At 35.6% G+C, this 21,187-nt stretch overlaps 1 protein-coding gene across 3 annotated transcripts; it reads right to left on the bottom strand.

Moving 5' to 3' along the window:
- Positions 1-3,126: 3,126 nt before the first annotated feature.
- On the bottom strand, positions 3,127-20,890 carry LOC142234990 (uncharacterized). 3 transcript variants are annotated; one of them, XM_075306204.1, is made up of 3 exons: positions 18,578-19,008; positions 18,343-18,517; positions 3,127-4,405 (listed from the first exon to the last, which is right to left on the bottom strand). In XM_075306204.1, the coding sequence occupies exon 3, from the start codon at positions 4,384-4,386 to the stop codon at positions 3,532-3,534; it is 855 nt and encodes a 284-aa protein (XP_075162319.1). In that variant the 5' UTR covers positions 4,387-4,405; positions 18,343-18,517; positions 18,578-19,008; the 3' UTR covers positions 3,127-3,531. The 3 variants fall into 3 exon arrangements, with proteins under 3 accessions (XP_075162319.1, XP_075162318.1, XP_075162320.1); XM_075306203.1 differs by lacking the exons at positions 18,343-18,517; positions 18,578-19,008 and adding an exon at positions 20,292-20,890; XM_075306205.1 differs by lacking the exon at positions 18,343-18,517.
- Positions 20,891-21,187: the final 297 nt, after the last annotated feature.

Raw genomic sequence — 21,187 nt, 5'->3', positions numbered from 1 at the left:
CTATTAAAAATTTTGCTAGATTATTTTTGGCTCGAGTGGCAACAATTATTATGAACCGATATGGACCAATTCTTTTTTTGTGATTGGAGATCGTCTATATATAACTATAGACCGATATGGACCAATTTTGGTATGGTTGTTAGCGGCCATATACTAACACCACGTTCCAAATTTGAACTGGACCGGATGAATTTTGCTCCTCCAAGAGGCTCCGGAGGTCAAATCTGGAGAACGGTTTATATGGGGGCTATATATACACGCTCACAAAAAATCGCTTCTGTAACATATACTCCCAAACATATTTTGCTTCAAGCATATACATTTTTGGCTATTGCCCAAACATTTATATGTTTGATCTCTTCCAATATATAATATGTTTGAAAGCATATTGGTCTAAACAATATATGTTTGGGTAGTCTAAGTTCCAAACATTTTGTATTTTTGCATCCAAATTCAATAATGTTGTCTTCCAAAAAACAATATGTTATTATGTGAACATATAATATGTTTGGAAGCATTTTGCACCCAAAAATATTATATGCTTAAAAAAAATTCTCCCAAACAATATTGTACTCAAAATTTTATTTATTTATTTATATATTTACAATCATAATGAATTATGAAAATAAACAGGTAATATAGGTGCTAACAACATAGGTTTTCGACCTGATTGCTCAAAATTTTGTTTCTGCCCAATTGTATATTCCCCCACATCTTTCTCACTTCCACGAGATTTTTTAGTTCTTAGCACCTTTTTCTGTAATACAAACATTGTAGAAGAAATTATTCAATTGTATGATTTTTTTTATTTTAATTTTACCTTTTGACGGACGGGGATTCGAACAGCGGACCACACAGTTTGTAAGGATCAAAGAAGTAGCTGATCAATTGCCCAAGGGAAAATAAAATTTTGTAATAACAAGCAACAACCACCAACTTAATTCAATATCGCTCCCTGTTAAATAGCGCTCCAAGCTACTAAACACATATATGTTTATAGGCTATTTCTAAATTAATATATGTTTGCATCCAAGCATATAATATTTACAAACATTTTATGTCCCAAACATAATATGTTCTAACATATTAACATATATGTCCCAAACATGTTATGCTAGTTTATGAACATTATATGCTTGCACTCAAAAATATTGTATTTAAAAATTTGTGTTCCAAACATATAATGTTTATAGCCAAACATATGAAAAACAGTCTTTTTCATCCGTGTAATTATGGACCGATATGGACCAATTCTGGCACGGTTGTTAGAGACCATATACTAACACCATGTCCCAAATTTCAACCGGATCAGATGAAATTTGCTTCTCTGTGAGGCTCCGCTAGCCAAATCTGGCGATCGGTTTATATGGGGGCTATATATAATTAGGGACCGATATGGACCAATTCTGGCACGGTTGTTAGAGACCATATACTAACACCATGTCCCAAATTTCAACCGGATCGGATGAAATTTGCTTAGATTTGCTCTTAGAGGCTCCGCAAGCCAAATCTGGGGATCGGTTCATATGGGGGCTATATATAATTATGGACCGATATGGACCAATTCTAGCACGGTTGTTAGAGACCATATACTAACACCATGTCCCAAATTTCAGCAACATCGGATGAAATTTGCTTCTCTTTGAGGCTCCGCAAGCCAACTATGGGGATCGGTTTATATGGGGGCTATATATAATTATGGACCTATGTGGACCAATTTTTGCATGGTTGTTAGAGACCATATACCAACTCCATGTACCAAATTTCAGCCGGATTGGAAGAAATATGATTCTCTTAGAGGCTCCTCAAGCCAAATCTGATGGTCCGTTTATATGGGGGCTAGACGTAAAAGTAGACCGATATGGCCCATTTTAAATACCATCCAACCTACATCAGTAACAACTACTTGTGCCAAATTTCAAGTCGATAGCTTGTTTCGTCCGGTAGTTAGCGTGATTTCAGCAGACGGACGGACATGCTTAGATCGATCCAAATTTCACCACGACCCAGAATATAAAGGGTGATTCTTTTGAGGTTAGGATTTTCATGCATTAGTATTTGACAGATCACGTGGGATTTCAGACATGGTGTCAAAGAGAAAGATGCTCAGTATGCTTTGACATTTCATCATGAATAGACTTACTAACGAGCAACGCTTGCAAATCATTGAATTTTATTACCAAAATCAGTGGCAGAAAATCCGCTTTTTTTATTCGCAAATTTTGTTCAGCGATGAGGCTCATTTCTGGTTGAATGGCTACGTAAATAAGCAAAATTGCCGCATTTGGAGTGAAGAGCAACCAGAAGCCGTTCAAGAACTGCCCATGCATGCCGAAAAATGCACTGTTTGGTGTGGTTTGTACGCTGGTGGAATCATTGGACCGTATTTTTTCAAAGATGCTGTTGGACGCAACGTTACGGTGAATGGCGATCGCTATCGTTCGATGCTAACAAACTTTTTGTTGCCAAAAATGGAAGAACTGAACTTGGTTGACATGTGGTTTCAACAAGATGGCGCTACATGCCACACAGCTCGCGATTCTATGGCCATTTTGAGGGAAAACTTCGGAGAACAATTCATCTCAAGAAATGGACCGGTAAGTTGGCCACCAAGATCATACGATTTGACGCCTTTAGACTATTTTTTGTGGGGCTACGTCAAGTCTAAAGTCTACAGAAATAAGCCAGCAACTATTCCAGCTTTGGAAGACAACATTTCCGAAGAAATTCGGGCTATTCCGGCCGAAATGCTCGAAAAAGTTGCCCAAAATTGGACTTTCCGAATGGACCACCTAAGACGCAGCCGCGGTCAACATTTAAATGAAATTATCTTCAAAAAGTAAATGTCATGGACCAATCTAACGTTTCAAATAAAGAACCGATGAGAGTTTGCAAATTTTATGCGTTTTTTTTTAAAAAAAGTTATCAAGCTCTTAACAAATCACCCTTTATATACTTTATGGGGTCTTAGAGCAATATGTCGATGTGTTACAAATGACAAAGTTAATATACCTGTACAATTTCCTGATCGACCTTCTGCAAGTGGACTGTATGTAATTTAGTTCAGCTCAGGAAAATGTAAAAGATACCAATAAAGAAACAAGAACAAAAGAAAAGAATGGCAGGTTTCAGATTTCATATAATGTACAATTTATTGGTGTGTTGAGCTGCTTACCGGCTGGAGGACAGAATTCAAAGTGAACGAATAGAACCATGTAAGCGTACAATTAACCATTAGAGTTTAGAAAAAAAAGGGAGTTAAAAAGAAAGTTGAAGCGAGACAAATAGGCTTATAGTACTAATAAATAAAGCTTTTCTTGGTTGAAGGGCTTACAGCATTGCCAATATGAACAAATTCAAATTAATATTGATGAATACGTTAAGCTTAAAGTTAGTTAATTCAGAAATATACAAGTGGATTTCAATTCATTAATTCATAAAATTATTTCTACATTTAGATAGAAAGGACAAAAAAAAAACGCAACTGTTAAACTGGGTTTAACATGCCGCCCGCCTTGCAGGATTGCAATGTTAGTAACGACATGATCCTGAAACAGTCCAGCCAAAAATACTGCTTTGAAGAATTGGCATCTGTGATGACGTTTGAATCATTCCAGGTCTTAATATCACAGACAGTTGATCGTTCGCTATGATTATTTCAATGTTAGTTGGATTGAAAAAGTGAGGGTCAGCAAGATCGGTAATATGATCGAAAATCGTCCTCAATGAAGGCTCTGACGTGGGTTTTGGTAAAGTGGTGTTGAACTGAGGTTTAACCAAGGCTATAATTTGGATTTTTACTTGCGGATCGTGGTAAGATTCCAAGTTGATCGTACAGTACTCTTTATGATCTCGAATGGTAGTACTTAGATTTAAACGAGTAACACATTTTTTCAAGACAACAGTCTGAGCCTCTCCGCTGCTCATAAGAAGCCGAACTTTCGATGGTCCCTTGGATGTGACAACGCGAGCAAGTGCCGTAGGTACAAATACATGGGAGGATAAGCGGCGGCTCAGTCTTTCATGAAGGTACTTTTGACGTCGATGAGGTACACTGGAACTTCTTGGTGGACGAATACTGTTGTTATTACATCTGCGACTCATGGTTAGGTTTCGAGCACTTCTCAAGGATCTTGATCGGGAAACATTAGAAGAGTTTTGGGAAGTCTGTTGTTGAGTATTATCCACATGAACCATCGTGTGGTGGTTTTTGTTGCAAACTAAACATTTGCTCCGTGATGGACAAAAGTTCCTTTGATGGGCTGTGCACAGACAGTTAAAGCAGAATCCTTTTTCTCTAATAATATTCCGACGTTCAGCAGCAGACATCCTTTGAAACTGTGGGCAGTGTTTGATAAAGTGACGCTTCTTACAAATGCGGCACATTGGTGTACTAGAGTTTAAGCTGAAATGGTAAGATTCATTAGGTATGTGAACGGTTGTGAAAGAAGCTAAGGTTGATCAATTGGAAGTATGCACAGTTTGATTAAAGGACGTGTCAGAATGCCGTTTTGAGTGCGTATTTCGGCAACGCGTACATTACTGTCTGATCCTTTGAAGACTTTTATCACTCTGCCTAAACACCATTCGTTAGGAGGAAGGTTGTCTTCTTTGATTACCACAAAGTCATTAGGCTTCAGATTCTGTTGAACAGATTTCCATTTGTATCTCCTTTGGAGCTCACAAATGTATTCAGTCTTCCAGCGCTTCGCAAATTGCATTTGCAATGCTTTCAATCTTTGCCATCTATTTAGTAATGTCAGATTCCCAGAATATTCTTCAGGGGCAGCGACTAAAGCAGCTCCTCTCAGTAAATGACCAGGAGTGATGGGCACTAAATCAGTTGGATTCTCACTCATTGGTGAAAGTGGCCGAGAATTCAGAACACTTTCGATACGAACAAGAAGAGTGGAGAATTCTTCAAACGTAAACTTAAAGTTGGAGGCCACTTTGCGTAAATGAGTCTTCATGCTCTTTACTGCTGCTTCCCACAGGCCCCCCATATGTGGGGAATGCGGAGGAATGAATTGCCACGAGAAACCATGTAAATTATATTTATCAGAGACAGATTTCTGGACATTCTTCAAAAATATTTTGAACTCAGCCGTTAATGCCCGACTAGCACCCACAAAATTAGTTCCATTGTCGGAAAACACTTTATTCGGGAATCCTCTGCGACCAACAAAACGACTAAAGGTGGATAAGAAAGCATCAGTTGTCAACTCTGAACAGGTTTCCAGGTGGACGGCTCGAGTGGAAAGACACACAAATATGGCAGCATACCCTTTTATCAGTTTAGCATTTCTAAGTTTTGAGGATTTCAACTCGAAAGGTCCTGCAAAATCTATGCCTGTGTGCGTAAAGGGCAAAGAAAATGTACATCTTTCAGTTGGAAGGGATGCCATTATTTGAGTTCTTATACGATGCTTATATATAGTACAGATACGGCATTGTCTTATACAACCTCTGATCGCATTTTTTAGACGTATAACATAGAACTCCTGCCGAATTGAGCGCAACATAACCTGATGTTCAGCATGTAACAGCATTTTGTGTGTAAAATCAATAAATAATTTACAGAAACGTGATTTTTCAGGCAAGATGATCGGATGGCGTTCGTTATAACTCAGATCTGAATTACCCAACCGACCATTCACTCGCAATAGTTTATTATCATCCAGTGCTGGGTTCAATGTCAGTAAGCGACTTTTTGAACTTATTGGTAAATTATTTTCCAGTGATTGGTATTCAGAAGAATAATATTTTTGTTGAGCCAAACGAACCAGCTTGTATTTAACAGACAAGATTTCCTCATGAGTAATGAAATCAGTAGGACAAGGTTTTCTTTTGCATTTGTTTATAAAACGATAAATGAAGCATAAGACTCGCAAGGCTCTTGGAAAGGATGAAAAACGATCTAATATATCTTCCAATTGTGTATCAGTATGAAAATTGTTTATTTTTCGCTCCAATACAGGTTCTTTGAACGTGGTAGATTTTGGCCAGAATTTAGCAGATTTGAACAGCCATTCAGGGCCATGCCACCACAGTGAATTTGTACTCAGTTCCGAAGCTGTACATCCCCGAGTACCAAGATCGGCAGGATTTTCATTTGTTGGGACATGCCTCCAAGTTGCATTCCCAATGTTATCAAGAATTTCTGTAATTTTATTGGCGACAAAAGTTTTCCAGTAAAAAGGTGGCTTATCTAACCACGCCAATGTTATAGTTGAGTCAGACCAGAGATAAATGTCTGAAACACGTAAGCTCATATTCTGGCAAACAGATTTAAGCAGTTTCGATAAAAGAGCAGCCGCGCATAATTCAAGTCTGGGTAAACTCACAGTTTTTAAAGGGGCAACTTTGCTTTTCGCAGCAAGCAAATGAGTTGTTCTGGTATTTTCGGAAGAAATGGTACAGATATATAAACAGGCACAGTATGCTTTCTCAGAAGCATCACAGAATCCGTGCATTTCAATTTGTCTGTCGGGTGAATAATTGAGCCATCGTGGAATTTTAATTGACTCAATATCAGGAAAATTCAGAATAAAGCAGTTCCATTTCTCGAACGAGTGGGATTTGATCTCCTCGTCCCAGTCAGTCCCGTCGATCCATAATTGTTGAAGCAACATTTTCGCTACAACAATTATTGGTGATAACCAACCTGCAGGATCGAAAATTTTTGCGACTATTGACAAGATCTTTCTTTTAGTTAGCGGGCCAGGAGGAATAGTAATATTCGATACCTTATAGTAAAACGAATCAGTCATTGCATTCCATCGAATGCCCAATGTTTTGGTATCACTTGTGTCCTCTAGTTTTAAAAAATCTTCGTTTAGAAGATCCTCGGGGGCCAAGTGTTGCAGAATATCAGGGTTATTTGCCGTAATTTTTCTAAGAGGAAACCCAGCTGAATTCAATAAATCGATCAGTTGTAACAAGTAATATTTTGTTTCAGCGATTGAATGACCACCAGAGAGAACATCGTCGACATATATCTGGTGTTGCAATATGGATGAGGCAGTTGGATGAGTATCTTTAGCGTCTTCGCTCAATTGAAGGAGCGTTCTGATCGCTAAATATGGAGCACAGTTTACTCCAAAGGTTACAGTTTTCAAACAGTAATCGCTTATTGTTTCAGTCGACAAATTTCTAAACAATATTCGCTGAAATTGTCTATCATCAGGATGAACGTATATTTGGCGGTACATCTTCTGGATGTCACCATTAAAAACGTATCTAAAAAAACGCCATCGTAAAACAACATTCATCAGATCGTTTTGAAGAATGGGTCCAGTATGCAGGATATCGTTCAAAGAAACTCCAGTAGTGGTTTTCTTTGACGCATTAAATACCACTCTAACTTTAGTGGAGGCTCGCTCAGGTTTCACTACAGCATGGTGTGGTAAATAAAATGAAAAGTATTTTGAATTCTTAGAGACTTCAAAACTTGAAGTGGGCTCCATATGATCTAATTCAAGATACTCAGACAAAACTTTGTTATACTCTACAGATAATTCAGGCGATTTCTGCAAAGTTTTTTCCATGCGTAGGAATTGACCCATAGCAGCTCGTCTGGAAGAACCGAGCGCTATTTCAGAAGGTAAATCTTGCCGAAATGGTAATCTCACAACATATCGACCATTTGGTAAACGACTGGTAGTTTTAACGTAGAAGTCTTCACACCAGTTGTCATTATCAGAAAGTGGTCGCGACGTGGGAACTTCTTCCAATTCCCAAAACTTTCGAATGTCCTCATTTAATGTTTCATTGGAGTTCACCCAAGATGCAAATGTTGAAACAGTTCGAGGTTTTGGGGGCCCACTTATGATCCAACCAAATTCAGTATTTTGAGCCAAAAGACTTCCAGCTACGTTTTTCCCTACACCAGATTTTATGATGGAAGGAAAAATGTCGCTTCCCAACAGCATATCTATAGGACCAGGTTTATAGAAATTTGGATCAGCTAGATCAAAGCGGTTCAATTCATTCCAGTTAGAAATGTTGGTTGGTGAACTTGGCATCAAATGTTTCAAGTTAGAAACTACTAAAGCAGAAGTGTGTACTTTAAAGTCAGTTTTGCGAGATTTCAGAACAATATGGCAAACTCTTGAAGAATTTTCCAAGGTAGTGCCGCCAAGGCCAGATATCCTCGTAAAGGATTTCTTGGTAGGAATTCCAAATTGTTTTACCAATCTGTTTGAAATGAACGACTCCTGAGAGCCTTGGTCTATAAAGACCCTAACAGTAATATTCATTCCCAGATGCTCCAAGTCAACTAAAGCGGTGGGCAAGACTGTTCCTTCCCCAGAATTAAGAAAATTTGATTGGACATTTGGGGTCATTTCAGAATAAGCAGCAGCCGACGTAGAGGGCTCATTCTCATATTCAGTTTCTACATGAAAAGTTGTAACATTAGTTCGTGGCGCCTGTTGGCTTCGAGCCTGCGCCGAATCAGGATGCAGTAATGTATGATGCCGTTGTCTACACTTCTGACACACATTATCACTTTGACAGTCTTCAGAAAGGTGACCATAACCCAAGCAGTTTTCACACAGTTCATTATCAGTTACGAATTTTCGCTTTTGTTGAAAAGACCAATTCTTAAATTTAGAACAAGCGCGAATGGTGTGGTTCTGCTTACAAACTTTACAGGGTTTATACTTCTGTTCAGTTCTAGTGTAATAAGTCTGAGATTTTTGCGTAACAGGTTGAGGACCAGACGGCTTCCTCATATCGGAAATGGATTCCAACATATCGAGCCGATTTGAAATAAATTCATCCAATTGACTCCATGAAGGCATTTTCTTATGGTCAGTCAGTGAATTCTCCCAGGCCGCTAATGTTTCATCGGGAAGTCTTGATGAAACCCAGTAAACTAAAATAGGATCCCAGGACATTACTGAAATATTGTAAGTCTTTAGAACCGAAATACAGTTATTTATCGTGTATTGGAGGTTTCGCAAAGCCTTTCCTTTCTCCGATGTTACACGTTCAGTCTCAAAAATTCTTCTCAGTTGATGGTTAATGAGAATCCGTTTGTTCTCATAACGATGTCGGAGTGCATCCCATGCTAGGCTGAAATTATCATCAGTAAGGGCAAACTGTTTGACAATTCGATTAGCCTCACCGCGAGTTTTCGACCTCAAATGGAATAGTTTTTGGGCGGCTGACAGCTTCGGATGTCTCATATAAATAGCAGAGAACATGTCTCTGAAGCTAGGCCAGTTGTCATATCCGCCGCTGAAAATTTCAGTGTCGCAAGGAGGAACCTTCACGGAAAACCCAGTTTCTTCGGAAGGTGATATTTCCCTCCGCTCAACAGATTGCGAAGACATTTCCATTTTTCTCCGCTCAATTCCCATTAAGTCCAGTATAGAGGTCTTACATGCCTTGTACGACTTTTTTTTTTTTTTTTTTTTTAGTAGTAGTAGTAGCATTTTATTAAAAATTTAACAAAATACATTACAAATAATCAACAATGACATATAGTCGTCTGTTGTATATAATATTTTCTTAACGAAAGTGTAGACATTGCTTATAATATATTAATTAATCATAGCTTATTAAAAATTAATATTTCACCATATTTCATCAATTATCATCTTTCTATATTTAAATGAATTCATTACATAGTAATATAGATTGAGCCAACCATTAGTTATGTGACCATTTAATATTTCTATTAGTTCTAATTCATCTATATATTCTTTTCCAAAATATCTTTTCCTGAATTCTCGAAGAATGGGGCATCTTGCCATAAAGTGTTGAAGGTTCTCATTTTCATTGGTATTGCATAGAGTACATGTTTTACTTTGTCTTTCATCAAAGTTATTCGCATTTAGGGGTAAAATATCGCATCTAGTTCGGCATATGATTGACATTTGTTGCGCATTATATTTACTGTTGATATAGCTTATTCCCATTTGAAAATCGAGGTTTTTATAAAATCGTGTGCTGCTCCCTACGGCTTTTTGAAAGTTGTTTGAAATCTCTTTTTGCTTTAGGCATTGCAAGAGCATCTGTCCATTTTGTATCCAATCCTGAGCAGTACTTACTGAGAAGTTTAGTCCAAAATCGGCACCCAGTGCATTAACTTCTTTTGCCCAAAAAACGTTTCTTTGTAAAATAAGCCTTGATAATGTATGTGGTAGTCTATTGCTTTTATATTGAAATATAGTTTTGTATATGTAGTTCAGATGAAGTTCTAGCGTATAAAATGTGCTATTTTCTATGCTCGTTTCCAACTTCAAAGCATAATTGGGAGTGAAGTCCGGGAGTTTAAGTAATCTCTTTATAAAATATCGTTGGAGCTTATCTATTTCATCATAAATCACACATCCCCAAACTTGAGCAGCATATGTTTGTATGGATCTGCAGACTGCTTGAAACAACTTCCATTTGCTAGATAGAGATATACTTGGCTGACTCAAAAAGTTTTTCCAGGTTGCATTAATACTGTTTTTAGCGGCTATATTTCGCTTATTTATCTGTTTTGTGAAGCTTAATTTCGGGGTTAGGGTCACTCCTAGGTAGGTATATTCATTAACGATACGGACTTCCTGGTTTTTGTATCGAATAGTGTCCCTTATAGAAATTCGTCCACCCTTTCTAAAAACCATCATTTCAGATTTCATCATATTCACTTCCATATTCCAAAGGTCACAGTAACTTTCCAATCGTCTTACCATTTTTTGCATCTCGCATATGTTGTCTGCTAAGATTACTATGTCATCTGCATATAGGAGGACTCTAACATTGATATTTTCTACATATAAGCCTCCACCCAAATGATCATGTAGGTCATTCAAGTAGATAGCGAACAGAAGGGGTGATAACAGACAGCCTTGTTTAACACCGGTGTATGTTTGAAAATAATCCGATAATTCTTTCCCCGTCCATACCGCCGACTTTGTGTTTTTATATATATTTTCAATGACTTTAACGATTTTTGTAGACATTCCAATCGTGTGCAGTTTATATATTAGTAGCTTGCGCGGTATTTTATCAAACGCTGCAGAGAAGTCAACGAAAAATGCATAAACTTTCTTATTTTCGTTAAATTTCAGATGAACTATAGATGAAAGATTATATATGTTATCCACTGTGCTATAGTTTGCTCTAAACCCGGCCTGGAACTCATTAAGTATGTTATTTTCCTCAACCCAAATCGCCAATCTGTTATGTAATAATCCCATAAATAATTTTGGCACCGTGTTCATAAATGAGATCCCTCTGTAATTCTGCACACTGTTTAAATCACCTTTTTTAAAAATTGGGAAAATTATACTACTTTCAAAACATCCATCTACCTCCCCAGTTTCCAGAAATTCGTTGAAGTTCGCTACCAATTCTAGCAGGAAATCATCTGTGGCAAATTTCAGCAGCTCATAGGGCACTCTGTCCTCACCCGGCGCTTTGTTTAATTTTGTCTTGTTTAAGATAACTTTTATTTCATCTAACGTAATTTCTCTATCCAATTTCTCATTGATATATCGCATTGGTGCATACTGAATATCATGTGCTAGTTGCCTGTGGTTCAACAATGTTTGAAAATGGTCCTTAAATGCTTCTGCGGATATTTCTGCGCCGATTTTGTAACAATCACCCCTTATTTCTCTCGCCACATTCCACCACTGTTTTGTATCATTTACTTGCTCAATTTTGGCATTTAGTTCCTCATAATAGTTTTCTTTTTTTGCCTTCACTATTTCTGAGAATCTCCTCTTTGCCTCCATATAAGATTTCATATCTTTCTCATCATTAGTTCGTCTGAACTTATTTAGCTCTTTAAAAGATTGCTTTCTAGCCGTTAAACATTCAGAATTGAACCATTTTTGTTTGAAAGAGACTGCCTTGGCATTCTCTGTTCGGGTTTGTGTTGGCATTGATTTTTTTATAATATCTAACAAAATATCAAGTTTCGGTTGCTGGTTGTGTGTCCTATAGTTTTGCAAATTATTATTGAGATTTGTCTTATATTTTTCGATATCCGAATGTTTCAACTTTAATTTTGGTAACAAGTTTAGTGGTTCTGAATTAGTATCTTGTGTTTTTATAGAAATTTTTAGATTAAGTGGCATGTGATCCGACCATATTTCAGAATCGATTTTGAAGCTATGTATGTACTGTAGAGCATCCTGGGCTGTTGCGCAAATATCGTTCACAGATTTCCCCACCGAACTTACAAAAGTGTATTCCCCTATTTCATCACCAATGGTGCGACCATTAAGAATGATAAGACCATAATCCTCGCAAAAGTCTAAAAACTTTCTACCACAACTGTTAATAACTTCATCTTTTGACGATCTTTCCTCAAGACCAGACGGGAAATGTATTTCATTCATATATACTAATTGTTGTTGCAATCTTCCGATCCTTACATTCAAGTCTCCAATAACTATGGCATTATCCACATTATTTCTCATAAAGAAATCTTTAACTTTCGAAAATTCTATATTCCAATCTGCACCTCTTATATAAACTGGTATTATATTTATTTTTGTTGAATTAGATTTTATTTCCAATATCTCAATTCCATCTTTTTCATAGTAATTATGACTAAATATTTTTTGGGAGTTATTCCTCTTGACACCATAGACACAACCTCCACTAGCTCTGCCTTGAGAATTAAACCGGAGAGCGGGTTTCCAGTACATATCAAAGTTATTAAAGTATTTTCTCCATTTATCAATATTCTGTTCTTCAACATGAGTCTCATACAACGCAAATATGTCAAAATCATTCACATACTTGAAAAAATCGGGATAAAGATATTTATTACTTAGGCCATGTATATTGTACGATAGTAAATTTAGATATATATTATTTTCTGCTAGTTTTTTGGATTCGACAACAAACTACTATACGTAAAATTAAATTTATCATAATCATCTTTATATAGTTCTTTAAGCACATCATAAGCATTCTTCCCTCCACATCGAAGTTCTTTTTCTTTATTCCAAAACATCCACTTACTTTCGATCCTTATTTGGTCGTCTACGACGGTGATTCTGTGGGCTCTACTTATGTTCATAATACATTTTTTGAGTTGAAGCATGGCACGTTTGTCTTGTTGTCTATCCGTATTCAGGTCCTTTTCAACATAAATAGATGTACCAGCCAATTTTCTAGCATTTCTCATAGCCTCTTGCACGCTGTCCTCCGAGTCCATTTCAGCTACAACAGTCATTTTTCCGTGTCTCTCAAAAATCTTACGTGCAGATTTTATTTGCGGATTTGTAAGTTGGAGTCGCTGTATACACTCCTTTTCCACTTCAGCTTTAACGGGTACTTTGGATTCCAACCCTTTAACAATTAAATTTTTGCGTTTATGTTGGTTTTCTAGTTGCAGAATTCTCTTGTTATCATTTTCACGGTCAGTTTTCAAATTTTTAATTTCCTCTTGTAGTTTAACATTTTGCTCTTTAAGATTATCTATCTCAACCGCCATAGAGGATAGTTTTTCTAATACTTCTCGGTTACTTTCTTTAATAATGCATTTCAGGTCCTCTACACCAAGATCACCCACCTTTTTACTTTCCTTTTTCTGTTTTTGATCTTCTGGGGACAGGTCGGCGTAAAAACGTTTTTTGGCACTTCCTTGAGCCACTGTATTGTCCGTTGGATTTGACATAGTGTTACAGTTTGGTAATCACAACGATGCTATCAATAACTATCAAACTGTTATGAATACTGTTGGCAATACTTTTACTATAGAGAAAGAAACAGCTGATGTTGTTTATTTTGTTGCAATTTTTATGATAGTGTCGACCGTCTCTTTTTATTGAGTGATTTTTTCCAGTTCGCGGATAAAACTTATTTGGTAAATTTGTGTGATTTTGCAGTAAAAAAGTGCGTCTATACGGCTGTATCAATGTCGGTTATGCATACATTCATCTCACCGATAAAATATGATATATGGCGTTTCCTTCAAAGTGACTTTCAGGCGCTTGGACTTTTTGTTTTGTGAGTTGTCACCAAAATTATCTCCACCAAAGCAAAACCACGTCTACACTCTACGAACTTCTGTTAGCCTTGTACGACTTACATGATTCATTGAATTTGGAGTGGATTGCTTCCCTTTCAGTGGCCGAGATTTTCTCATTTGTGGTCATTTCGGTCTCATAAACCTGAGTCAAAATAATCCACCGACGTTCTAAATCATCTAGCTCAACTTGAAGACTAGAGCTCGTGTGATCTGCTACGTCGATGGTTGTAAAGTTTGCACAGAAAGTGACCAGCTGGTCCGAAAAGAAAATAAATCTTTGAGATGACATGGTTTAAGCCCGAAAAGTTGTTAAAATTCAATATACACAAATAAACCCTGACAGTTGGATATGGTTTCCAAGTCACTTTCACTTAGCAGTAAATGTGTATAAAGAAGTTTACAGAAATGTAAAAAATGGAAATTGTCAGATCAAATCAGTTGACAATATTTGTGCCTTATACCCAGATCACGTAACAGTTAATGTTAACTCAGATTACTCGGGAATGTTAAATCTTTTACAGTACTCAGAAATGTGAAATTCTTTACATTTAAATTCCTTCCAGTAACGTTCAACTCCAAAGGAGTACAAATTCAGACAAATTAACTTGTTATTGTAGGGCAATCTCTTTAAAGATATCACTTAAAGAGCGTTTTCCTCTCTCACGCAATGAATTAAGATGTTACTGTATCCAAATTGTTACAGAAACAACTCACGAGAGCAATATCAATGAAAATTAAAATAGCAGTAAACAAACATATACGTACACAAGTCATGCAGTGCACCTTCGACTCAATTCGTTGAGTATATAACGGTTCTTGACAAAATTCAATCCAAATTCAGAAATACAAGAGCAATGATATGGTTGACAAATTGTATGAAAATATTTCCATAAACAGCGTAGATGTATCGTACTATTTAATTGTGAAATCGTTATCAGATTAGCGTAACTGAATACAAATATTTCTTAAAAACAAGCTTTACTTATTGTTTGAACTTGTGATCAGAAATGATATCGTTACCATAAAAAAACATTAGAATTGTCGAATGTAAGAAAACGTCTTTTTCTCTGAATAAATCATATGAAATTTTCACTAAAAAATTCGATGGTAATAAATTATAATTTCTATTACCTCCTTTGAAAATTTCAAAATTGTTGCAATTTTCTCAGTGTAGTCTATATATTTTATTTTAAATATTATTTGATTCCTTTTTTTCCAAATTAAATTATATGTTTCTGAAATCAAGAAAACACGAAATCCAGAACTGAAATGTGTATAACGTTTGGTATTACAAGAATAACTTTGAAACTAACATGTATCATGGACAGTGTATTTGCATATCAGTAAATGAGAAAAACTTAAAAACCCAACGACTGGCTGTATACGACCACTAATGTATCACCGTTGCTTCCAATTGTGCCCAGTACAAATTTCCAAGTTTTAGCTACGTGTACCGCAACAATATCACTTCGTCTTAATCTAGTCTTGAAGTGTCTTTAAAATCTCATACAAATTACACTTCCAAAATCCACTTTAACTAGATTTCAACTGTCATACGCCATATAAAAGGGGAATTCCAAATCCGCTTTTAGTAGATTTTAAACACACTGTGAATGAGCCTTAAGAAATTTTCACAGTTCAATTCTTCAAATACTTTTTACTTTTTATCACAATGGACTGAATAGTCTAAGTGAGCCTGAATCTTAATCGGGCTGCCACTTTAACCTACTTTTTTTAATTCCACAGATTGCCACAATAAGTTGTATGAATTCAAGTTGGTTATGAAATGTCAATGACAACTAAGTCCAATGCTAGCTACAGGAAGCATTTCATATAACTCTAGGAAAGTAGAAATGACTGTCGCTATTGACTTTATATTCACTTTCAATTAATTTTTGTCTTCTGAGCAGGAAGAATTTGTTAATGGTAGTCAAATTTCGAAAATGTCCATTCTACTTCGTTAATTTAACCACGCAACATGGAAATTGCAAAAATAGAACACCATTTAGTCCAAAACACAGTTTACTACCTTTTGTATATATATTATTATTTGTATGTGCAACTTAATTTGACTCAGCACCGAGTTTGTGCAAACTTGAAATTATAGGAACTTGCTTCACTAATAATCGACGAAAATATTCACCATAATTTTCGCCCAATGAAACATTACGAAGCTACAAAATCTGGCTTCACTGTAATGGCTTTGGCACTGTCGGAGTCAAGCATTAATTTTTTTATATATCTTCCCCTATAAGTCCCGATTTTCGAGAACGCTCAACTGTGAATTATGGCTGATTCACTGTAAATTTCCGCCTCAGTAAAGTTTTAGTAATAGTATCCTAATATCAGGTTTAACTTCACTATCACACTGAAGAAACAGTAAACCAACCAGGAAAACAAGTTCGGTTAATTTTAGAAAATTTTGAATATTTTTAAATTTAAACAAAATAGTATTACAAACGCTGGTTTCACGCCGATGTCACAAAAATAAATAAATATTTTTCGACAAATTCAAGAAAATTTATTAGACATTATTAACTTTTTTCACTTTTTTTTTTTTGTTTAAAGAAAATTTTGCAGTTTGGAGGAAAAACTTGGTGTTCAAAAGTGCAAGAATATCTTTAGTGACATACGAAGTTCATGATGAACCCATTTGAAGTTAAATTTACAACTTTAAGAAATAACGACAATATTGTGAGAAATCAGTAAATCTTTTTGCTTAATTTGTGTATAATTTTTTCCTCGGCTTTTAACGTACGCAAAAAAATTATTGGAGTAAAGGAAACTTTCTCCAAAAATAAAGTGAAATTGGCTGTAGTGAAATAGAGAGTTCACCTTTTTCTAAGTGCAGGCTGCAGGAAATAAATACTTAATTTTAGATGATTTCAGACAATCACTTTTTTTCCAAGTGCAGGTTACAGGAAATAAATACTGAATTTTAGACGACAATCACATTTGCTTTTGTTGTTTTGGTCTTTTCCTTCTTATCATATATATATTCATCGATATATGTATTTTTTGATACAACAAACTGGGTACACAGAAAAAAAATTTCCGTAGTTTAACTAACGCTAAATTTAACTTATTTTTATTGGAAAAAAATTATTTGCCAGTAGTTCAATTTTATTATTTTTATCGAAATTTTCCACAGCTTAATGAAATCTTACTTTTTGTAAGTATACCTCAAAAATTTTATGAACTAACCGTGAGTATAAAGTTCAATGACCGTATCTGTAAGTTCAATATGAACTAAAGCACAAGCAGATTTTCGTAAGATTCCCGAAAATAGTAAGAATGTACTACTGCATGGTTAAATTGACCATGATTTGGCGCCAATGATTTCCTTCTTTATTGCTAGTTCATTTTTTCTTTTATGAAGGGGCGTAATTTCATGAACTGCAGTTAAAAAGTACAACAAGGCATTAAATTTTCCTGGTTTTAACAACGGTTTGAGGAAATCTCAAAATGCAGAGTGAAATTTAGTTCAATTTTCGTGCGAGGTAGTTCATTCTTCCTATAAAACAGATCACTTTTTTTTCTGTGTAGACAATTCAGAGTATATTATATTTTCTCCTCAGTGTAATGCTGATTCAAATATCGCACCAATAATTATCTGACCAAATTGAAACAACATATGATCGAATCCAATGGTTTTGCATTTGCATTCCTGGTCCCAGGAAACAAATTCAATACAAACAATTTCCCAGCCCTTTCTTCATGTACTATGAAAAGAAAGTGCTTTAAAGTATCAACACCGACGTAAAGATCCAAAAAAACTTTTCAAAATAATGTTTAATATTTCCGCTTTGTAGGCCAGGTAGGTAAAGTTAACAACTTTAAAGACGATATCATTAATTACGAATAATTTTCCAGAATTATTAAAAACCAAATTGTCATTAATTACAAATTTCCTCTAAGTCGTGTCACTTAGTTACAAAATTCAACCAACTTCATTGACAAGGTATTTGGTTTCTGGACAAAAGAAAAACACTTTCTATAACAGAAATGCGTTTACGCAAATTTTGCACTTTCCAGTATCTGAAATATTTGGTCTCACGATATTTCTTTTTCTCAAGTGTAGAAAACGTTTTCCCTTTTGTTTTTCGACAACAATTGTCGCGCCGTGTAATTTAAAGGAAATTTTTAATCAACCCTTTCTATTACAAAAAATATCAAAGCCGAACAATATATAATTCAGGTCTAAAACAGTAGCTATTAGCTGTATAAATAATTGTTTTGGCAAAAAATATAAATATCAAATATCAAAAAATAAGCATTTCAATTTAGCATTTTTCCTTATGACTAGCGTTGGTAACACTCATGAATGGACACCACATATTTGCTCCACTCACCACTCTTCAACCAGTGAATACTCCTCCCCTCTTACGACCACTTCTCTACCATCAAGTCCAATGTGTCCACGGAACGCAACCACCGTTATGTACGAACACACCAACTCCACCAATTTGCAAAGATATTATGCCAAATTTAGTGACCAACAAGAATGTAGACAGCCAGTAAAATAAACTATGTGGAAAACAATGACTTTCTTCTTATATTTTCAATGCTATTTTCTCACCAACTTACAAACTTGCTTTCGGCCTTCCAGTTTTTATTTTGTTTACTTTTCCAATTTTGCAGAAATTTTTAGTTAGTATTCTTTATTTATCTCCCAAGACTTGCTTTTTTTTTCTATCTCTTCCATTCACTTCTAATTTCATTAAATTATTACATTCTTCCGTCAAAAATTCTTTTCCATATTCATTGCTCGAATTGTAAATCCAAATGAATTCCTTGGTTGATCAACAAGCCTATTTTAGCAGCGCATATATGTGTATGTCATGCTGCGGAGAGAGACATATGCTTTCTTAGTTATGTGCCAAACGATGTTGCCCTATCATTCTATTATTCCGGGATCGGCAAGCCGTACCAATGTGAAGTAGCAATCGACGACTTCACCTTAGATTATGTATTGTTTGGCAGGTAACCAATAAATATGATGGAACAAGGTGTAAAATATCAGTTTATATTCTTTTGCCTCTAAACGAGTCACTGATATGAATTTACTCGCATATTGTTTGGTAAACCTGCCTATTTTATGGCAACACGTATGGCAACGTACATAAAATGCAAAATGCACACACACCACCAATAGTGAAACATAAGAGAATCGGCTGAGTACCAAAGCACTTGGACTGCGCTGCCAGCTAACCACCTAAAGAGTATGACAAGCTGACAATTCAGCTTAACATAAAGTGCTTTCAGTCGAGATTTTATAAAGAGAATACAAAACTCTTATTTTACGAGTTAAGTTACGGGGTGAGAAGAAAAAATATACAGAATTAAAGCTGCTGGATATTTAGCTACACCAAGTTGGACATATATGTATACACTTGACGGTGGTTGATGTACTGTTCCCACTTTATTTTTTCTTTCTCTTCGGGAATGTAATGAAATATGTGTCAGTGTAAAGAAATATGTGGAGAGGTTGTGTGAAGGTGGACAAATTGCGCAAAGTGGTCACTGTAGAGACGTATGGGGAGCAGTATATGTTATGTGTAAGGCTGCAAACGCTAGGGAGAAAAAACTTAAATGTTTCTGATCATAAGTGCATACATGCTAACAGTCATGTTTATCAAGGGCATACCAGATCTCATTTATGAGGCTGCATCAACTCGACTGTTAGCAACAGGTGTCTGTTCATGAGGTGTTAACTGATAAAATAAAAATATCGTTTCGTGTCTATGTTAAGCAGAGATTAGAAATAATTATTTCGCGTTTGTAACTTGACTCAAGTTAACCCAGACCCAAGTTAATTATGGGTATGAAGAAAATAAATATTATATTATCAAATATAAATTAAAGACAAGTTATGTGTTCTTAATGGACGAATAAAGCTAGACAAATTGTCGTGCGTGCTACAAATCGAAGATTTGAAGCTAAGGAATTCAATCCGTAAGAAAAAAAAGAGCATATAGCAAAGAGTAAAGAGTTTGCCAATGTCACAAGTATGTAAAGAACAAAGCCACTTTTGGACTTTGTACTTGAGGTGTAAAATTGTATTTCGTAAAAATACAACAGAGCAATCTTTTACTTAGCTTTCGTAAAAAGCTGTTTTTGGTGATTTTGATCGCTTTGGTATGAAGCAAGAAATTTGGCTTTGAGAGATTCTTTTTTTTTCAAGAGACAGATTTGCAAGCTTTGACTTTTAACTCTCAACCAGTATTTGGAAATTTATAAGCAGATTTAAAGCTTCAACACAACCATTTTAGCCATTCACATACAAACAAATCTCACCTACCTTCGATCCATATTACTTTTGTAAGAAACAGGAGCAATTGAAAATTTTCACAGTGGACGTAATCCAGACAATTGTTAACCCTTTTCCAGTTCCTTTTACCGGTTCAAGAAGGACCATGTACAATTTCCTGATCGACCTTCTGCAAGTGGACTGTATGTAATTTAGTTCAGCTCAGGAAAATGTAAAAGATACCAATAAAGAAACAAGAACAAAAGAAAAGAATGGCAGGTTTCAGATTTCATATAATGTACAATTTATTGGTGTGTTGAGCTGCTTACCGGCTGGAGGACAGAATTCAAAGTGAACGAATAGAACCATGTAAGCGTACAATTAACCATTAGAGTTTAGAAAAAAAAGGGAGTTAAAAAGAAAGTTGAAGCGAGACAAATAGGCTTATAGTACTAATAAATAAAGCTTTTCTTGGTTGAAGGGCTTACAGCATTGCCAATATGAACAAATTCAAATTAATATTGATGAATACGTTAAGCTTAAAGTTAGTTAATTCAGAAATATACAAGTGGATTTCAATTCATTAATTCATAAAATTATTTCTACATTTAGATAGAAAGGACAAAAAAAAACGCAACTGTTAAACTGGGTTTAACAATACCCTCCATCCTATGGTGTAGGGTATAAAAAATATATTACAAACTTTTTGTTTGTTTATTTTCTTAAACAAAAATTTAGAAATTTGCGTTGTGTTTCCTCACAAAAAGGGAAACGACAGAAGATGGAGCTGAGTGCTTGAGAACTTCGGATTCCCATTAGCAATTAACATATTCCAATTATTATTTTTTGCTATGGGGCGTCTGAGTTTATTTAAAAATGTTGTATTTACTCCAAAGATTTTCGTATTGACTACGAGCCAAAGAAGCGAAGAATTACACAAAGGATAC

Source organism: Haematobia irritans, chromosome 4 (assembly GCF_050003625.1).
Source record: "Haematobia irritans isolate KBUSLIRL chromosome 4, ASM5000362v1, whole genome shotgun sequence".
Lineage (NCBI taxonomy): Eukaryota > Metazoa > Arthropoda > Insecta > Diptera > Muscidae > Haematobia > Haematobia irritans.
Note: the sequence above shows the minus strand (reverse complement) of the source record. Positions and strands in the feature narration are given on the sequence as shown.